At 40.2% G+C, this 22370-nt stretch overlaps 1 protein-coding gene and 1 long non-coding RNA gene across 9 annotated transcripts in view; one reads left to right on the top strand and one right to left on the bottom strand.

Annotated features, from left to right (window-relative positions):
* The window catches only part of NR3C1 (nuclear receptor subfamily 3 group C member 1), a 111729-nt gene that overhangs the window by 22210 nt on the left and 67149 nt on the right, over positions 1–22370 (bottom strand). For 7 of the 8 annotated variants that reach the window (XM_032844257.1, XM_032844254.1, XM_032844252.1 and 4 more), the window contains exon 3: positions 1692–1858. In XM_032844257.1, the coding sequence (XP_032700148.1) occupies positions 1692–1858 (167 nt within the window). The remainder of the gene's footprint in view (positions 1–1691; positions 1859–22370) is intronic. The other variant, XM_032844258.1, reaches the window with a different exon arrangement.
* LOC116859173 lies at positions 197–11870 on the top strand. Its single transcript, XR_004381099.1, has 3 exons — positions 197–225; positions 627–628; positions 11801–11870. It is a non-coding gene; the product is annotated as an uncharacterized LOC116859173 (long non-coding RNA).

The following is a 22370-nucleotide window of genomic DNA, read 5'->3' as shown; positions in this document are numbered from 1 at the left end:
TGCGGACATATGTTTAGTGCTTTTTTCGTTTTTTTTTTATACTTTTTTTTTAAAAAAAGATTTTATTTATTTATTTGACAGAGAGAGATCATAGAGAGAGAGAGGAGAAAGCAGGCTCCCTGCCAAGCAGAGAGCCCGATGCGGGACTCGATCCCAGGACCCCGAGATCATGACCTGAGCCAAAGGCAGAGGCTTATTAACCCACTGAGCCACCCAGGTGCCCCTGTTTTTTACACTTTTTAAAGGGCACTGGAAGCTTTTAGGTAAGCTTGCCCTCTCTAACATCAATGCCTGCTTTCCTTGCCTGCCTTCTCTTTGCCAGAATGAGACATATTTGGTCCCTATGAGCAATGTATGTATAGCCCTGTTTTAAAGAATTTTTCATTCTCCTCCATTTTAACTAAAATATTTTTTGAAATATCCATTTTTTTCTTCTTCTAAGGTTCCATAGTCTCATTCTGAATTTCACTTTCAGAAATCAACTAGTCAATACTACTGTAATATTATTACTGCTATCACTGCACGTACATCATGGAAATAACTCATAATTTAACGAAGTGCTGAAGTAGGTACAGTGACAGGAACAAGCTTCACTCTCTTGGGTCTGTACTGGGTAACTGTAACAGGAGTGCTCACTCAGTGCTCCGTGTGACCCCCTCCGTAGGACCAGGCAACCCCTGACGGGGGCAAAGCCTGCATCCCTGTGTTCTGTGTGGGGTAACGGGAGTAATTTTATAGTTGGCTCATGTATTACAAACTAATCCAAACAAAAGAAAATGACTCATCTGACTCTCAAGGTTATGCAAACAGAATTCTAGGCAAATAATAATATCCTTTTTATATTGTGAGTGGATAGATAATTACACTTCTTTAACAATTAATATAATCAGAGCTTTAGGTAATGCATTCAGGCCACAACTACCTTCAACCTGCTTTACAGGTAACTAGAGTACATGATTTTTTCCCAAGACAACTCACTGGGAATGAATTTCTCTTTCTTGAAGGAGCTGATGTTATTGCCCTTGGCAGTTGGCTGAATCCATAACAAGGGTAAAGTTCATATTAATATAATATAGTGAAATCAGCTCTTCTGAAATACCTACTTTCTTGACCTCCTCAAGCAGTTTATCACTTGCTTCTCTGTATTTTAACCTCTGTACCTGGAAACTGTTCACTCATCCTTCACTTCAGGTAGACCATGACCACCCAGAGGACAGGGACCAGCTCTTATGTGAAGTAAGATTTGTGGCTCAGTAGAAAAAAAAAATCCCATCCAGAGAATTTCTCCCTCATAGTTCTTACTGTCACTCATTTGTCATACTGGAATAGTTGCTCGTTTTAGAACCAACTACTTGCTGGGAGTTAAAGCCTATGATTCTCATACAATGAGCATGATGTTACCGCTGGAACCTGACACCGCCATTTCACATGACAGCCCTTTCTCACATTTACCTTCTGTTCTCTGACCAAACTCCCGCCCCTGAATTTATACTGTTCTATTTTATTCTAGTTCTGTTTGTGTTGCTTTTTAAAATCTCTTTCCCGCTGGAAGACCTAAGAGCCACCCCCCACCCCACCTGCCTCTCCTGACGTCCAGCCTGAATGGGGTTCACATATAACAGAAACTGCAAAATCCACCTTGAGAGACAAGAACACGATAGAGGAAAAATAAAACTCTTCAAAACACACACTACCTTCCACTGCTCTTTTGAAGAATACTTTGCAGCTTCCGCAAGTCAAGACCCCATAATGACACCCCGAGGCTTCGTCAGAGCACACAAGGCAGAGTTTGGGAGGTGGTCCCGTGGCCGCAGACGAGCTGGATGGAGGGGAGCTGACATCTGGTCTCATTCCAGGGCTAAAGAAGGAAGAAAGCAGGGTTATGATTTAACTGTCACGGCTGTTAAATATCAAAATCCATTCCTCTTAACTCCTCACTCCCCAGTGAGCATGTCCACACTGAACTCTGGTGTCATGGACTAGCAGGCATTGTAATTGCCCACCTAAATATATTCAAACAATGCTGAATTCTTCTTTCAGACAAAATTAAGAGTGAGGTCATTTCTTTTAAGTATTCCTTAAAGAATGGTGACAACAAGCTTCACTTAGAAACTGTACTTGTTAGTCACTGAGGGCTTCTTAGTATTCATCATCCCCTTGAGGACGGTGTCCTGTGTGTACGGTGTCACTCACCCTTTTCAAGTGTGCAGCTGATGAGTCTGGCTCCCTGGACCGCTTGCATCTACCACCGGGATCAAGACACAGGATGCATCCGTCCCTTCAGAAAGACGCTTCCTACCCCTTTAACTGCTTAGGACATCCATCTAATTTTTGATTTTTAAGATCTCGTACAGGCATCTTTCTAAATTCAGTCACGTCTCAGGACAGCTCTACCCCTGTCCTCCATGAGCTAGAGCTTTTTACAGTGCCTGAGTCTGGGCTGCCATCTCATTCCTGGGTCATCTGGGCTGACCCTACAGCTTATGAGGATGCAGAAGTGTGACTCCAGCCTTGTGTCTGGCTTGCGGTGAGAGAAGGAATGGGGGGCTTTCACAGGGAGACCCTTGTTCTGCCCTCCCCACTCACTGAAGATGCAGCCTCGAGAAAAAGGAGAGGGGGAATCTGCTTCTCCCACCAGCTCTCTTTTTTCCTTTTGTAAACTTCTCACCACACTGAGTGCTGTTCTAGTATTTGAAGATCCTTTATTCCTCATGGTTTGGAGATTTTCTACGAGCCCAAAACTCCCCTTAATTCTCTCCACAAATGAAGCCCGTGTGCCTGGCTGATCCTCTGTCTGTCGAAGAGGCTTCTGTGAAATGGACAGGGTTCCCGCCACCCCGGTTCTGGGAACAGGCCTCGGGGTTCCATGATGTTCACTGAACACTGTCAGGAACTTCTGGAGACTTCTCCATCACAGGGTACTGATTTCCCTGCTGGGTTTGGGAGAGTGCACGGAGCACATGCTGACAGCCTGCAGTGGGAGAGCATAACCCGGATGGACTCTGCTGTAGGTCCCGTGTGAGCCGCCCTGGATGAATGGAAACTTGGGACTAATGCGGAGGGGCTGCGCTGGGCCAGACTTCGACAGAGAGGTAGGAAGGTCTTAGAGTGAGTGAACGGAGCAATGTGTTAGGGAAGCAAAAACTTCCTTGGCTGAAGTCCTGAAGATGCTCCTATTCCTGCTCAGTCCATCTCTGTCATCTGACAGCTATTTTTAGGGACCAACCAGTTGTTTATGGAAAAGGAGTGTAATATTTAAAGATTTGAAAGGTTGCTTCTGTAATGTTTCCTCAACCAAGTATATGTATTTGTATACATTCTATACAAACACATATGTATATGTACTTAAATTTTTTTTTTTTTAAATAGTGCTTTGTAGTAAAGGCATAGCTCAGTGACACTGCAGGCTCAGTTCCAGACCACAGACAGCAGTGAAGGGAGTAGCTCAAGAAAGCAAGTCAAACGACTTTTTTGGTTTTCCAGTGCACACAGAAGTTACATTTTTACTTTTCTGTAGTCTATTAAGGTATGCAAGAGCTTTATGTCTACAAAAACAATGTATATACTTAATTTAAAAATACTCATTGCTAAAAAAATTCTAACCATCATCTGAGTTTTCCGCAAGTCATCATCACATCACCATAACAACGATAATAATAAATATATAATATAATATATATAATATGTTATTATATATAACATATAATATAATTATATATAATAAATTATATATAAATATAATAATAAATATAATAAAGAAAAATCTGAAAGAGAATTACCAAAATGTGATACACAAATAGATAACAAGCAAATGCTGTTGGGAAAATGGCACTGAAAGGCTTGCTTGACTTTGCACTTTTTAAAAACTGAAGCTTCCGGCAAACCCTAAATGCAGTAAGGCGGAGTGCTCTACAATGAGGTGTGCCTGTTCTTTGTAAAACACTTCAGTAATACAACCTCATTGAGCCTCCCAGCAACCCTGTGGAAGGAAGACATCACCTCGAGATGGGGCCACGCAGGAGGAGGAAAGTGAGCAGGGGGCCTGTTTGCAGTCAGACCGATATGCTTCACATCCCTGCCCTCCCACTGGAAAGCCTGTGTGACCTAGGGTTGGTGGCTACTGCTCTGAGTTGGTTTCCATGAATGGACTGGGAAGGACATCACCTGTGTGTGTGTATCTGTGAAAACAGGAGAATACACACAAAATCTAGCACACTGTCCCTGCATTAAGCAAATATTCCATAGATGGTCCTTTTTCGCTGTTTCAGAAAAACTGAAGATTTTATGAAAAAGCATTATGTAAGTATTATGTAAATGGAAAGTAGTATGAAGCCTGAAACCCAGGACTGTGTTCCCTAATTCTAGCTTATAAATTAGAGCATATGCAAAATGGGCCGTCGAGCCACAAATGACCGACGGCAACAGGGAAAAGGCAAAGGAAATGAGCAAGGGCACCGATGCATGTATAGCTAGCGATCTCTAAATCCAGGCAGCCTCCTGGCCTCCCATCAGTCCTTCCACGCTACCTCCCATAAGCACAGGGCATGTGGAAAACTGCCAAGTGTACCACAGACATCACAGGAAGAAGTCCCGTTTTTGTCACACAGAAATGAAGATGAGGGCCCGAAACGAACACCATTGGGAAACAAGGATGAGGATGACATGGTGCGCAACTCTAAGTGTGACCTTGCGATACCGCTGAAGGGCTCCAGTCCAACCAAAGGACTAGCATGACAAGCAAACCACGTGGAAGCACCATCATTTAATAGGGGGTACATGGCAAATGCATGACCGAAAGAAATCAAAAGCACGTAAGAATGCAAGTGTGTCTCACACCCCTTTGAATGGAAAAGCTAACATGCCCTGGGTCTTTGATCAGTGTGTGTCAATTTATACCATTTTGTAGTCTATTAAGGTGTGCAAGAGCTTTAGGTCCACAAAAACAATGTATATACTTAATTTAAAAATACTTCATTCCTATGACCCAGCAATTGCACTACTGGGTATATATCTATATCCTAAAGATACAAACATGGTGCTCCGAAGGCGCACATGCACCTGAACGTTTATAGCAGCAATGTCCACAAGAGCCAAACTATGGAAAGAACCTAGATGTCCATCAACAGATGAATGGATAAAGAAGAAGTGGTATATATATACAATGGAATACTGTGCAGCCATCAAAAGAAATGAAATCTTGCCATTTGCGACGATGTGGATGGAACTAGAGGGTATTATGCTTAGCGAAATAAGTCAATCGAAGAAGAACAACTATCATATGATCTCCCTGATATGAGGAAGTGGAGATGCAATGTGGGGGGGGGCTGAGGAGTAGGAAAAGAAAAAATGAAAGAAGGTGGGATTGGGAGGGAGACAAACCATAAAAGACTCAATCTCAAAAAACAGACTGAGGGTTGCTGGGGGGAGGGGGGACGGGAGAGGGTGGTGGGGATATGGACATTGGGGAGGGGATGTGCTATGGTGAGTGCTGTGAAATGTGTAAACCTGGCGATTCACAGACCTGTACACCTGGGGATAAAAATACATTATATGTTTATTAAATTAATTAAAAAAAATACTTCATTGCTAAAAAATGCTAACCGTCGTCTGAGTTTTCAGCGAGTCATCATCACAGATCACCAGCTCTGCCAAATGTTCTGAAGATGCTAGGAGCTTCTCTTGTGGACTGACTCGATCCACAGTGCTTTCTTTTAAGTGAAAACTCCTAGGAACAAAATGCCTTGTTCTAGGTGGATACTCAAATGCTGTTGCCCATTTACAGTGGAGCGTGTGCTCAGCTTAGTTCTCAGGCCATGGGGTTTACATTAGAGTTGAGAGAGGAAGAAAAAACCACACACACAACACACGCAAAGCTGGGTTTTTCTCTTGAGTTCTCCTGCCAGAAAAACAAGTGATGAGAGGAGGCTCATGGACGGATTGTGAGAAGTAATCACACCTTAAGGAGCACGTAAAATGTGTGGGTAAGTCACATCCTTTCATCTAGCCCAGGGTCACGATCCCTGAATAACAGGCACTGTGACAATACAAAGGCCCTATCACATATGTAAGTGGTACTGTGGGTGAAATACATCACTGAAATAATGAACCCTGAAACTTGGGGAATTTTTATTTTTTTAATAAATTTTATTTTTTTTAAACCTATATTTTTATCACCAGGGGTACAGGTCTGTGAATCGCCAGGTTTACACATTTCACAGCACTCACCATAGCACATACCCTCCTCAATGTCCATAACACCACCCCCTCCTCCCAACCCCCTCCCCCCATCAACCCTCAGTTTGTTTTGTGAGATTAAGAGTCACTTATGGCTTGTCTCCCTCTCAATCCCAACTTGTTTCATTTACTCTTCTCCTACCACATTAACCCCCCATGTGAAACTTGGGGAATTTTTATCTGCCTCCTGTGACATGGGACTACCTGGAGGGCTTCCGGTAAAAAGCACGATCAACATCCTTCCCTGTGTACCAGGGGAGGGTTAATGGTCCTTCAGAAGCTTATGAAGTTCAGGTAGTTGTAGATACTCCTTGTGACTCTAGCCCCAAACACGACATTTTGGTTTTTGAAAGGTTAGTACTGCAGTGTGCACTGCGAAACCCTATCCGTGAACTTTGTGTAACGCTGTTACATTAACAGCCACTGGTCTGTCTTGCACGTTGAATGGATCTTTTACCCATGCATGATTTCGTACTGTCATGCATTAGTCAGTTGGAAAATATTGTTTCACTGAGTTAGGCAGATTTTCCAAATGTTGACACAGTTCATTAAACAATGTAAGAGTCACATCTGTCAAGCTCACAGTGGCAGATAGAAGTCTTAAGAAGTTCTAAATTCTGTTTGAAAGCTCAAATTTTTATAGACCGGCAACAAATACTGTCAGTTGTCTTCCATCAAGTGATAACCTCACTTCAATCATTTTTTGAGAAAACCTCTGCCAAGCATCCAAGGCTAAACACCGTAGTTTACTCGTAGTATGTCATGAAAAAGGTGGCTGTTCACCACACCACACAAATGATCTTACACCCACTCCTCTTTGACACAAGCCTAATGCCATGTGCAGCCTAAATGCGTAACACGCCTTACGCGTCTTCCATTCTGTCACACAGATGGACAGTAAAAGGACATTGTCAAATGTGGAGATTTAAGAGAATCAGTAATATTTTGCTTCCTCCAGGATATTCTTGAACTGTGAGTGCATACAATGACTACTGTACCCTAGGATGCCATTGGTGTTACTCATCATTACTTCTGTACGGCCAATGCAAATGTCAACACAGTGGAAAAGGCAAACAGACTGGGTATTATCTTGAATGTATTTCTGAAAAGACCTGGGGAATCCCAGGCGTCCATGGACTACACAGGGAGAACTGTTGTTACAGAGAATAGTGGGGACTCTAAGGCAGGCTAGAATTCACAACCTAAATGCAATGTAGTATCTTGGTGACTTTTTAATCTCTCTCAATCTCAACTGCCCTGTTTCTAAATGGGGACTATCATGTACCCGGCAGAATGATGCAGGCTTGCTTACTAAGTTGGAGGCTTTCTCTCCAAAGACAGAGGAACAGGGATGATAAACATTATAAACCCAAGTGGTGGTGTTGGTTTAGCCTTCAAGTTAAAGGAATTAAATCAGCATTTTTCACTGGGGGGGGGAGCAAAAACAATATGACATCAGAAAACCAGTGTTAATTACCATGGGGGGAAATCCTGAAAATAAAGCTACTACAACTGGATTAATTTTTATCTACTACACATGGAACAGGTGTCATGCTCTCACAGGCTTACTAGTTTTTGTCCAAGTACTATAAACCAGTGGTTCTCATTTGGGAGCAGTTTTGCTCCCCGAGGAAGGGGTGGGGGACACCTGGAAATGGGTGGAGACATCTCTGATCGTCAGAACTGGGGAACTGCAACTGACGTGTAGTGAGAAAAGATCAGAGTGCTGCTCAGCAACCCACAGCGCACAGGGCAACCCTCCGCAACGAAGAATCACCCAGCTTCCAATGTCAGTAATGCTGAGGTTAAGAACCCTTTGCCATAAAGCTTTCAGCAACACAGAGGGAAAAAAATTTCAGCAAGGACCAGAAACATATTTTAAAACCTCTTAACTATCGTTAAGTAGAGCAAGTGCCCTGCTGAGGCAGCCTTAAATATTCTGATTCAAGGTCAGTCCACAAAGAGATTGAAAACAGAGCTGACATCGGGGACTACACAGGTCTAGTGATTAGTTTATTTGTCTCTCTAGCGCTAGCCCTAAAAGGTGGTTTTTACACCAAAGTTCCTTGCATTTTCCTTATCTTTTTTCATTAGGAAGACTGTAAATACTCTGCGGCACACACCAGGTGATTCCATTTTCTCACTGCCCATTCATCCCTGCATCAGCTAAGGGATTACTGGTCCGTTTGATGATAAGCTATGGACTAGTTTTCAAATCAAACAGAAAAACAGTCTGCTGGAAGGCTTTCGTGGTATTTCTGTTAAACGGTTTTAGCCAGCACACATTTTGTTGTTTAGCGACAAGAAACACTGATGATTCTCTTAGCTTTGCATTTACTGAGAGAAGGTTCTACTGGTTTTAAGTTCTGGTGTGTATTAAGACCGTTCCCCCAAACTGTGCATCATTTATGCGCACTCATCTTGGGGAGAAGGTTAGAGCACCAAACACTATGCTGTAGTAAGCCAGGATAGTTTTTGGTAAAGGATGCATGAAGAAGGTGATGTCTTTTTCACACCTTTGAGACACTAATGGTCTGTTACTTAACATCTCTGGGCTTAGTTGCTCACTATAAAATGAACGTCTTCCAGCAGTAAACTCTAAGAGCTTGCCCATATTTCCCAAGGTGGGGGTGGGGGTATAGGTAGGGAAGAATACATTTGGGTCTGCAAAAGCATCTTTGGTCCTGTAGATTTATTTATATGAAGAGAGAATATGGTCACCTTATCTACGTTTCTTTCTTAAAGTCTGATCTAACATGTTTCACAGAAGAAATGTATTTCTTTCTCTTTGGAAAGATCAGTTCTCAGTCTGGTCACTGTGTTAGGTAACTTGAAACCATAGGCTGCATGTTCTCGGCTCTGTTCCCTGCATCAGCGGACATGAATTTTAAGCAGTAACAATGCTGTGGAGCGAGGACGTGTGTTCCTCGCTTACATGGGGATAATGATGGCCTGGTACCTATGTAATGAGGAATGTGAGCTCTTCAAAGAATTCAAGAACAGGTGTGACACAATGGGATGCTGACTACTTTCTCCTAATGTCTGTCACCCTATGTATGTATCGAAGGTTGAAACTGATGGCCATGGAGCTGTGTTTCCGACCTCACATCTCTACACCTTTGGTGTTTTTCACCATCTCTGCATGATTTGGCAAACTACATGATATGTAGTTTGACTGGATTTTATTTTTAGGGAGTCAGGTGCCAATCAAGTTGGTTAAGCTACATGCTATTCAGTAGGTATCTTCATTATCGGGTCCATAGCTGAAGGCCAATGTTGTTATAATTATCTGCAATCAATTACAGCTTGAGTTTAGGATGGTCCCAGCACCTGGGGGAGTCATCTTGGGTTTTACTCATATATGTCCACTTTGCAAGATAAAGCAGACTTTATCAGCTGTGGTGTATTTCGGGTTTATAGTTTAATTTAGAATTGTGTTAAAATGATGGTTTGTGTTTGGCTTCATTTTACATTAGTTTGACGTGAACTATGTTTGAATTCTGGAATTTTGAACATTTATTGTAGTTTTGTAATATAACTACTGTGAGAAATCGGAGTGGGAGACGAACCATGGGAGACTGTGGACTCTGGGAAACAAATGGAGGGTTTCAGAGCAGAGAGGATGGCAGGGGGATGGGTGAGCCCAGTGACGGGTATTCAGGAGAGCATGGATTGCATGGAGCACTGGTGTTATACACAAACAATGAATCATGGAACACTACATCAAAAACTAATGATGTACTGTATGGTGGCTAACATAACACAATAAAAAAAATGAAAACAAAAACCACCTAAATAAAGATGCTAAGAAAACCAACCACCACTCATCTCTACCCCAACTACAAAAGGAACTGATTTCTAAGTATCTTATTCCATACTTAGAAGGACTTGAATTCGTTTCATTATGCTTAGTAACTCGGGCTTAAATGCAGAAATTTTGCCAATTTCAACCCCCAGTCTTTTTTTATTGCTCCCTGTGGCATGGTCCACTTCTTGTCCACTGTGACTGCAACCATGTGCATGCCTTCCCTCTACTGCTTTAACCATGATGATGGTTTATACCAAGAAGTCCTCCTGACTCTCACTGCTCCTCCTTCCATTCCTTCCTCGCATTGCTAAAACTGCATTTGTCCATGATGGGTCTTTTAATAAGTTCTCCGGGACTCTTCCAGTATATATAGTTGAAGCTCAAAAGGGTCCACATTCTGGCTCCTGTTTCTTTCTCCAACTACAGGTCTTCCCACCCCTCTACACAAACCATTTGGTTTATCACTTAGGGATCCTGGATTCTGTAAGTATTTATGAAGTGACTACTATGTGCTACATGTTTCCTGGGAGTATCGTGCTAAGAACTGTAGCCCCAGCCTGGAGTGTCCACCATGGCTTTTCAGTTCCATAACAACCTCTAGACTCCCTTAAACACTGGCATGCAGCACTGTACTTAGCGGACCCTAGGATGCCTGCAGATGGAGATTTCTATCAGTAATTCCTTTTAGGTAAGGGCCATGGGTTTGGCCTGTTTAATTATCAGCATCTTGTACAGTATCCAGTAGATGTTACTGTATTTTGTTTGTTTATACATCTTTATCTGTTCTGCAAAAGAATGAAGGCAGCTAACATGGTGTATGTTTAAGATTATAGCCAGAATAATAGGTATCACTTCACTACTACTAGGAGCTCTCACGGAAGCTCTTTCTTAAGATACATATCTCCTTTAATGTGTTCCACAAACATATGAGGTGAGTTCTGTTTTCGACATTTAGAGAAGGTGGATTGCCTAAGGTGATATAGTAACTAGCAAAGCCAGGATTTACACCTAGGTCTTTCTGCCAACACAAACAGTGTTCTTAACAGATACTCCACCTCTCTCACAAAGATAAAGTGGCAAAACTAAGAAGCTGAGGTAGATGCAGGCTGAGGTCTGACTTCTCAGTCATACACAATAAAAGGCAGCAAGTTCCTTTCGAACCAGGATCTGCAAATCAAGATTTTTGCCCAAGTAATGGTTGCCCCAAACAGGTCAAACAGATACAAATTATTGCCTTAAAACTGTCCAGTAGTCTGTACAGTTGGACTAAATTTTCAAATGACTACACACTTAATGCTTTTCTCATTCTGCACAATTAGCACAATTCCCAAATCTCTACAAAGACATTTGTAAAATCAAAACTTCAGAGCAGCTGTGTCCTTATTCATATTTATATTAGTATGAAGGAAGGAATGAAACCCTTAGAACCAACCCCAACTTGATCTATGGCCACATGTTTCCTCTCTTACTTCAGTCCAAATGCAAGGATTGATTCTACATTTCTCAGATTTTTATATTAGTGTGAAAATTTCTTGGTTTCTTTATCATGCCAATCTACCAGATGAGAGTTTTGTTTTGTTTTGTTGTATGGTGTTTTTGTTTTTGCTATATACATTTCCCTCAGGTTTTGGTGATGATGTTCTTACTTCACATCCTGGCTTCTAAATATCCATTGGAACAATTTAAAGGAAGAATTCTAAAGACTGAATAAACAGTGAAAAGAATGGGCAACTTGTCCTTGAAGAGGACCAAAGAAAGAGTAAGAAGTCTTTAAAACCACTTAAAAGTTACTTAAGTAGACATCTGCAATACAGGCCAGCAGATGAAGGCCAGCAGATAAGACAAATGGTTTTTAGGAGGTGAAACAAAATACTCCCATCATGGTAATACTCACATTTTAAGCCAGATGACAGATATTTTAATTCTATATGCCAAGCTCCACAATGCTAGGTACCTTGATAAGTATATTACCTCAAATAATCGTTCCTACTAGTCCATTTTACTGATGACATTTAAGCCATTTGTTTGCCCAAGTCACATGAGCACAACCTGGATCTGAATTCAGCACTGCCTTATTCCAGAATCCTTGTTCCTTACCTTGGTAACCATGTTGCCTGGCAGGAACCTGCGGGGTAATATCCATTCAAGCTCAGCAGTTTTTTTTGTTTTTGTTTCTGTTTTTCGAGAGAGATCACAAGTAGGCAGAGAGGCAGGCAGGGGGTGGGGGGAAGCAGGCTCCCCACTGAGTAGAGAGCCCGATGCAGGACTCAATCCCAGGACCCTGAGATCATGACCTGAGCCAAAGGCAGAGGCTTAACCCACTGAGCCACCCAGGTGCCCCCAAACTCAGCAGTTTTTAAACCTTGTGTGGAACACCAAGTAGATAGTCTTGAGGGAAGTTAAACATTAAAAATAATGTTTTTTCTCTCTTCTATCATTAGTATCACAATAGAATAGAAACTGCCTATAATTAAGAGATTTGAGAGGTAGAGGAGGAGGGGGCTCCTGGGCTCACTTCCTCCCATGGACACACAAATATCTGCAGCTACAAGCAGAACAACTCTCTCAGAAGGAACCAAAGATGAGCAGGAAAGTTCATAAGCAACTAAGGTTGTTAGCCCAACTGAGATGTGCAGGAAGGGCAGAGACACAGTTTGGTCAGGTCCCACATGCCTGCTGGGGAGGCCCACAGATGGGAGGGCTAGCACAATCACAGAGGCCCTCCCTGAAGGAGGGGTCTGAGCCCCACATCAGGTTCCACTGCCCAGGTGAATGGCACCAATAATGAAAAGCTTTACAGAGCAATGGGGCTTATAGGCAGGGGAGCCAGAGGGCACCAGGAAATAGGGACCACACTCTTAAAAGGTGTGCACACGTTCTCACTTGTGTGGAGGCCCAGGGCACAGGCAGCAGTCTGAAAAACACCTGGCTTACACGTGAAGGAAGTATATTCACTGATGTTGGGGTGTGTGCCAGAGGGGCAGGGATCACTTGGAGCACTCCCCGGGGACAGTGGCCTCAGTGGGCACCATTTTGTATTCACTGCTTCTACCTAGCTGGACTAGCACCGATGGGCACTATTTCTAACACTTTCTCTCTATTGTGCTAGCACCATACCTGGCCCCAGTGTTTCCCTGTGAACTCACCCCATCCAGCCCACCTGGAGCCCCTTCCAAGGGGCTTACCACCCCACCTCTTCTGCAGACATCACAGCCCCTGCCAAGTGCTCTACCCTGGGGTGCCAGCCCAGCAACTGCAAACAACTGCAGCAGCTGCAGCCGGCTATGCAGAAGGCCTGTCCTGCCCACCAGCTGGCCACACTGTTGCAGCCGGGCACTGCAGCCAGCTCCTGCAGCCAGCCGCCCCCCCCACCCCCCCCCCCCCCAACAGCAGTGAGTCCACATGAATCAGGACCCACTGCAACAGAGGGGTGATACACAGCCCACCCAGGTGTGACTCCTTGGGCACCTGGGTCAGGTGACCAGGGCATTTTAGGCTACTGGAACTCACAGGACACCTTTTGCATAAAGCCACTCCTTCAAGACTAATAGCTGTAACTGATCTACTACCACAGAGAAACAGGCAAAATGAGGAGACAGAAGGATGTTGCAAATGAAAGAACAAGGCAGAAACTCAGGGGGAAAAAAACCTAAATGAAACAGAGATAAGTAACCTACCAGATAAGGAATTCTAAGTAATGTTTATGAAAATGCTAACTGAACTCAGGAGATAAATGGATAAACATAATGAGAATTCAACAAAGAGATAGAAAATATAAAAAAAAGAACCATAGCTGAAGAATACAGTAACTGAAGTGAAAAATATACTAGAAGGATTCAACAGCAGAGGAGACGATGCATAAGAAGGGATCAGTGATCCTGGAAGAAAGGTTAGGGGAAATCAACCAATCGAAACAGCACAGAAAAAAAACTTAAAAAACCTGAGCAAAGTTGAAGACTATCCTCTGGGACAACACCAAGCATACTAACATTTGCATTGTAGGGGGGCGTGTCTTAGAAAAGAGACAAAAAACCTATTTGAGGAAATAATGGCTGAAAGCTTCCCTAACCTGGTGAAAGAAACCTACAAGCCCAGGAAACAGAGAATCCCAAATAAGGTGGCCCCAAAGAGAGCCCTACACATTTTAGAGGATCTTTAAAGCAGCAAGAGAAAATTTGTTCCATAAACAGGAACCCCTATAAGTCTATTAGCAGATTTTTCAGCAGCAGCTTTACAGCCTGGAAGGGAGTGGTACTGAAAACACAACCAAGAGTACTCTTTTCTTTTGGGCAAGATTATCATTCCAAATTGAAAGGGAAATAAGGAGTTTTCCAGAAAAAAACTAAAGACATTCATCAGCACCAAACTGGCCTTACAAAAAACGTTAAAGGGACTTTCTTAAATAAAAAAGAAAAAGCCATAACTAGAAATTAGGAAATTATGGGCGGGAAAAAAACCACCTCTGACTGGTAAAGGTAAACTTAGGGTAAAGGTGGTGGAACAGCCACCTACTTAGCTGGTATAAAGGTTAAAAGGCAAGAACAGTAAACTCATCTAGATCTATGGTACTTAGTCAAGGGATACACAAAATAGTAAGATCTAAATAGTTTGTCAGAAACGTAAAATGTAAAAGGGGAATAAAAAGGTAGTGCTTTTCAACTTAAATGACCATCAACCTAACAGAGAGTGCTTATATAGGGATGCACAACAAACAGAGGCAGGAAATCAGACATAACATGAAGTCACCAAATCACAAGGGAAAGAGGAAGAGAAGAACAGAACTGCCAAAACAACTAGAAACAATGAAAAAAGTGGCAATAAATTCAGATCTAGCAATAACTACCTTAAGTGGACTAAATGCTCCAATCAGAAGACATATGGTAGCCGAACGGATTTCTAAGAAGATCCATCTGTATGCTGCCTACAAGAGACTCACTTCGGATATAAAGACACATACAGACTGAAAGGGAAGGGACGGGGGAAAAAATTCCGTGCAAACATTAAAAAAAAGCCATGGAAGCAATTCTTTTATCAGACACAAAGAAAGGGTGTAACAAGAGACAGAGGAGGAGATCACATAATGATAAAGGGATCAGTCCAACAAGCAGATAGAACACTTATAAGGATCTGTGCAACCAACAGAGGAGCACCTAAAGACTTAGAAAGCAATTATTAAAAGACATAAAGGGAGAAGCTGACAGTAAACCAGTAATAGTAAGGGAGTTTAACACCTCAGTCACATCAATGAATAGGTTACCCAGACAGAAAAATAATAAGGAAACATTGGCCTTAAATAACACACGAAACTGGATGGATTTAATAGATACATACAGAACTTATCCCAAACCAGAAGAATACACATTATTTTCAATTTCACGTGGAATATCCTCCAGGATAGATCATCTGTTAGGCTACAAAACAAGTCTCAATAAATCTGAAAAGATTAAATCAAAACAAGGATCTTTTCATAGTGGTATGACAGTAGAAATCAATTATAAGATGAAAATCGGAAAAAACCCACAAACCTATGGAGGCTGAAAATATACTACTCAACAACCAATGGGTCAACAAAGAAATCCAAGAGGAAATAAAAAATAGCTTGAGGGACGCCTGGGTGGCTCAGTGGGTTAAAGCCTCTGCCTTTGGCTCAGGTCATGATCCCAGGGTCCTGGGATTGAGCCCCCCATCGGGCTCTCCGCTCAGCGGGGAGCCTGCTTCCTCCTCTCTCTGTGCCTGCCTCTCTGCCTACTTGTGATCTCTGTCTGTCAAATAAATAAATAAAATCTTAAAAAAAAAAAATAGCTTGAGACACATGACAATGGAAAAGAACAATCCAAAAATCTATGGTCACAGGAAAAGCAGATCTAAAAAGTTTATAGCAAAGTAGGCCTACCTCAAGAAATAAGAAAAATCTCAAATGAACAATCTAACTTTACACACAAAAGAACTAACAACAACAACAAAACAAATGAGGTCCAAAGTAAGTAAGAGGAAGAAAATAATAATGATCAGAATGGAAATAAATGAAAAAAGGACAAAAAAAAAGCAAACAGTTAATCAGTGAGGGATGCCTGGGTGGCTCAGTTGGTTAAGCATCTGCCTTTGGCTCCGGTCATGATCCCAGAGTCCTGGGATTGAGTCCCACATCGGGCTCCTTGCTTGGCAGGGAGCCTGCTTCTTCCTCTGCCTGCCACTCTGCCTGCCTGTGTTCTCGCTCTCCGACAAATAAATAAAATCTTAAAAAAAAAAAGAAAAGAAAAGAAATGGTAAGTTCCTAGGAATATCTTCTAAGACTGAATGAAGAAGAATTAAAACGCCTAAATGGACACATTATTAGTAACTCAATTGTTGGGAGTTTTTGGATTACCGATTCCAACAAAAGTCTAGGGAGAGATGGCTACCCAAGTGAATTCTACCAAATATTTGAAGTAGAATTAATACTTATTATTGTAGTACTTATTCTCGAACTCATAGAGAAAACTGAAAAGAAGAAATGCTTCCAAACTCACTCTGAGGCCAGCATTATGCTGATACCAAAACCAGAGACCACAAAAAGAGAAAAGTACAGACTGGTTTCCCAGGCGAACACTGATGCAGACATCTCCAGCAAAATATTAGCAAACCAAATTCAACAATACCTTAAAAGGATCTTATATCACGACCCTGTGGGATTTACTGCAGACATGCAGAGATGGTCGCAGCATCTGTAAACCATGGGGTATGCCCACCAACAGTAACAAAAGCGTAGACACCATTTGATTATCTCAACAGCTGCCAAAAGACTATTTGATAAAATTCAACCATTTATGATAAAAACTCTCAAAAAAGTGGGTAGAGAGAAAACATTTCTCAACATAAAAGACCACACATGACAAACCCATAGCTGACATCATACTCAATGGTGAAAAGCCGAAAGCTTCTCTTCTACGAACTGAAACAAGACGAGGATGCCCATTGTCACCACTTGTATTCAGTGCAGTATTGGAGATCCCAGCAGCACAGGAATCAGATGTGAAAAAGGTAACTAAAAGGGATCCAAACTGGAAGAGGAGTGAAACTGTACAACTATTTGCAGACATGATACTATATATAGAAAATCCTAGAGGGTACACCAAAAAGCTAATTAGAACTTAAAATAACTGAATTCAGTAACATTGCAGGATACAGAGTTAATATATGTAAACCTGTTGCATTTCTATACACTTCTCTTAAGAAAACAATCCCATTGATAACTGCATCAAAATGAGTAAATTACCTTGGAATAAATTTAGCCAAGAAGGTAAAAGACCTGTATGTTAAAAACTGTACAATGCTGATGAAAGAAACTGAAAATGGAACAAATAAATGGGAAGATATATCCTGCTTATGGAATAAAAGAATGAGTATTGTTAAAATGTCCATCTTACACAAGGCAATCTACAGATGTAGTTCAGTCCCTATCAAAATACCAACAGCATTTTTCATAGAACTAGAACCAAGTAATCCTAACATTTGTATGGAACCACAGAAGACCCCGAATAACTAAAGCTAACTAAAGCAACTCTGAGAAAGAACAAAGCTGGAGGCACCCTGCTGCCTGATTTTGAAGTATACTGTAAGGCTGTAGTAATTAAAACAGTTTGGTCCTGCCCCAAAAGACAAAACACAGATTAACTGAACAGAATAGAAAGCTCAGAAATAAACCCATGCTTATAGTCAATTCATTAATGACAAAGGCAAGGGAGAAAAGATAATCTCTTGAATAAATGGTAGTGGGCAGGCAAAATAATGAAACTGGATCACTTTCTTACATTATACACAAAAATAAACAAAATGCTTAAAGACTTAACTATAACACCAGAAACTATCAAATTCATAGAAGAAAACATAAGCAATAAGTTTTAGGCATCAGTCTGAGTAATATTTCTTTGGATTTGTCCCCCCAGGCATGCGGAGCCAAAGCAAATATAAACAAATGGGAATACATAAAGTTAAAAGGCTTTTGCACAGTGAAGGAAACAAAAAGATAAAAAGACAACCTACTGAATGAGAGATGGTATTTGTAAATGATACCCCTGATAGGAGGCTAATATCCAAAATAGATAAGGAACTGACACGACTAAAACAAAACAAAAAACAAAACAGAAAACAAACCAAAAGCAAAATCCCACAAATGATCCAATTTGAAATGGATTCAGAGGATGTGAGTAGGCATTTTTCCAAAGAAGAAATCCAGAAGGCCAACAGACACATAAAAAGATGCTCACCACTCATCAACAGGCAAACATGTCAAAACTACAATGAGATATTGCCTTACACCTGTGAGTCTACAGTCCAATGTGAAAACTTAAAGGCTCATTAAATTTTTTACCGTCTTATTGAAAATATTTAAAATCTGTTTTTATAGTTTTTTTTAAAATATTTTATTTATTTATTTGACAGAGAGAGATCACAGGTAGACAGAGAGGCAGGCAGAGAGCAAGGGGGAAGCAGGCTCCCTGCCAGGCCGAGAGCCCGATATGGGGCTTGATCCCAGGACCCTGAGATCATGACCTGAGCAGAAGGCAGAGGCTTAACCTACTGAGCCACCCAGGCACTCCTGTGTGTATAGTTCTATTGGTAATCTGTGCCATGAAATTTGAAGACCACCAAAAATCAGGGGAATTTTATATTCAATTCCTTTTCTGGTGTAATGTTAAGTTGTATAGATCATTAATGCATGTCCACTGTATATAACCCTGGTTTTGTGATATAACTGCTTAGATTTTGTGCTATTAGATTAGTGGTTGCATTAAATAACAAAATCCCCATTGTGATTAAATAAATAAATAAATAGACAAGAAATAAGTGTTGGTGAGGATGTAGAGAAAACAAAACCATTGTGCACTGTTGGCAGGAATGCAAACTGGTACATCCACTGTGGAAAATAGTATGGAGGTTCCTCAAAACTTAAAAATAAAACTGCCACACAATCATGCCATTTCCCTTTTACTTATCTAGAAAAAAAATGAAAACACTAATTCAAAAGATTTATAATACACCCCTATGCTCACTGCTGTATTATTCCCAATAGCCAAGATACAGGAGCAACCTAAGTATCCAGTGATAGATGAATGGAGAAAGAAGCTGTGGTGTATGTACATATGATGGAATATTACTCAGCTGTAACAAAGAAGGGAATCTTGCCATTGGTGACAGCATGGATGAACCCAGAGGGTATTATCCTAAATGAAAAAAGAAAAGAAAGACAAATATTTATGATTTCACTTATATACGGAATCTAAAAACCAGAATGAACGAACAAAACAGAAGCAGACTCATATATACGGAGAACAATCTGATGGTTGCTAGAGGGGAGGGAAATGGGTGAGTGGGCAAAATACAGGAAAGCAATTAGAAGACACAAAATTCAAGTTATAAATAAGATGTACATCATAGGCAATATACTTAATAATACTGTAACAACTCTGCGTGGTAACAGATTTATCTTGGTGATCATTTCATAATGTATATAAACATTAAATCACTATTTAATTTTTATTTAATAATATTTATTATTAAATATTACGCAAATATTTATAATATTTGCGTACCTGAAACTAATGTAATATTGTATTCTAACTATAATTCAATTTTTTAAAAAGGTATAAAAGTATCCATGTCACCTCCTTTTTTTTTTAGATTCTAGTTCTGTTGACTTAAATTTTAAATTCATATACTCACATTATAATTATTAAGATGATGTCACAGTAGCCATTGAACACTAAATTAACATGGCAACCGTGCACCAAAAATAAAAACAAATAGCAGTGTTTTGTATATTTATAATACAACTTTTCTTACTGTTAGAGGAGTTTTGAAGAAATTATGTTTAACTAACAGACCTTAGGCTTTTTTGAGATACTACTAGTTTTACAGATGGAAGACATATCTATTGACTAAAAAAAATTATGGGCATAAATTAACAGGGCAACTGATGTCAAAAAGACTGATTAAGCAAAAAAAAATTGTTGTTACTCAATTTAAGAGTGCTAAGGTACTGTAATTATATATTCAACTGGACTTCACTATCCTGTAAGATCTCACTAATCCCATTTTACAGATGCAGAAATTAAGACTCAGAAATGTAGAGAACTAGTCCCAGGGTCCTATAAAATACTACTGAAAGGCAAAGCCTAGGTTTGAATTCAAGATTCCAAGTCTACTACTTTAAAAATTTTTTAGCAATACCAATAATAAACTTTTGGCTAACTATATGAGAGATTAAGTTAGAATATGAAAGTGTAAGAGCTCCTATTTCACAGAAAGGAAGGTCCAGTGAGGTCCAAAATAATAGTTATCCTAGATCTAGAATTAGTACTTTTCACCAACAGCCATTTATTACCTATTTATTTTGCTATTCTCCAGAAACAGATACAAAGGCTATAACCACATTTAAAAAAATAAATGTGAACTATTTAAGTTCAGTACTTTCCTTACTTTGGGAGGATCCCTTGGGAAATTATATAATTAAATCAGTCAAAACACACTGGAAGAAAATAATGTACTGTGGTATTGTATGTAATATATATGTATACTGATTTAAATATTTAATATTAAAATATTTGTCCACATACTGTCAAAAATTTTTTATAAAAACAGTTATAAGCAACATAAGCTATCATGTAGTTCCACTTTTGCTAAATTTAGCAATAAAAAACAAGTGAGCTTTGGTTTTTCATAGTCCATCTAAGTGTAGATAACTAGTTCACTCTAGAGTATTCATTAGAAAAGTAACTTCTTTTTTTTTTTTCTAAAATGCTATCTGCTAACATTTTAGAACCTATGTGGGAATGGAGAAGAAACTCTGAAAGCAACTGATGGGGTGATTTTTGTTTTAAAGTTTTGGGGATATTAGGAATGTAAAAATTTCAAGGGCATAAGCAGCACTTTTTCAAATAGGGATAAACGAGTAACTCTTGTTGCGGGTGGGAAATTTGCAAGCTGGAAGCTTTGAGACTGATAAGCATTTATGATCAAATAATACTAACTCCATTTATAAAATAATTTTCAGACTGAAAAATGAAACCAATATTGTATTCTCTCAAACCTGTCTTAAATGCTCTGTCAAAGTTTGTTTTCACAGAAGTGCTACAAAAATCCTTCTTCTAATTAAACTAAATCCCTAACTTAAAAGAATAAGAATGTGAATAGTCATCCATTAAGAAAACATTTTAAAATTGAATTCTTACGTAAGCAGTTGGTTGTGTATGCAGGAAACACGACCTGGTAAATACCAGATTTGACATTCCTGTCAAAGGATAGCTCCAAAGTAGAAGAGAAATGGAACTTCTGAATACACAATCCTCATTTTAAAATATCAAAGTAGTTTTCAGACTTGTTATTTTCAACAAAACCATCACTTCAGACAACTTCACAATTCAACACAGTTCAAAAAATAAAGCAACAAAGTTGTTTCAGGCTTTTCAGAATGACAGGGAGGAGGAGAACTAATGCAACGATGACTTTGACAAAATCTTCATCCATCGTTTAAAACAAAACACAAAACATCCATCACAAAATGGATACTGTAAGGAGAGGTCATTAATTTTTAACATAAATATATGGCAACTCCAGACTAAGTGTTTCACTGGCAATAAATGATTCTCCCACGTTAATACTGAAATGACAAGTACTTCACAGCAGTAAGTAGCACACTGTAATATGGACTGTTAACTGTTAGGGATAACCAGTGCATGAGCTGAGCTGTTCCAGGCTTGTTTTAAGACACTTTAGACACCCTGAGTGTTCATTTTGGTTTCTGTACTTTCTATAAGAACCACAGGCTGAACCACTGACACCTGAATGGTAAGAAATAAAAGTACTGAGAGCAAGATGTTAGAGCCACTCACTCAAAATTAAATGGAGGTGGCTGGCAAAAGTCTGCCTAATTAGGTGGAGGAAGAAATGTGCACACTTCCCAAAAAAGGGGGACAAATGCACACTCACAAATACTACCTGAACACATCCCTGTTTGAAATTGTTTTAAGACTTCCTTATTAGAGAGAGAATGAGAGAGGAGGAGAGAGAGAAAGAATCCTAAAGCAGACTCCCCACCAAGCACAGGGCCCTATGCAGGTCTGGCACCCAGGATTCCAAGATCAAGACCTGAGCTGAAGTCCAGAGTCAGCCACTTAACTGCCGGAGCCACCCAGGCATCTCCCTGTTTAAAATTTTAGTTTTTCTCACAATGCTCCAAAAGAGCAAAATAAAATACGGTAAAACCTTTCTGTGATTTCTAAAATGTGTTTTAAACCCTAAACCTCAAAAGAATGAGAAACGGTGACTAAGGGAAACTTAGAAGACAGAG

The sequence above is a fragment of the Lontra canadensis genome, unplaced genomic scaffold (assembly GCF_010015895.1).
Source record: "Lontra canadensis isolate GAN:19392208 unplaced genomic scaffold, GSC_riverotter_1.0 scaffold149, whole genome shotgun sequence".
In the NCBI taxonomy this organism is placed as follows: domain Eukaryota; kingdom Metazoa; phylum Chordata; class Mammalia; order Carnivora; family Mustelidae; genus Lontra; species Lontra canadensis.
The sequence above is the reverse complement of the archived record's forward strand: the minus strand, read 5'-3'. Positions and strand labels throughout refer to the sequence as shown.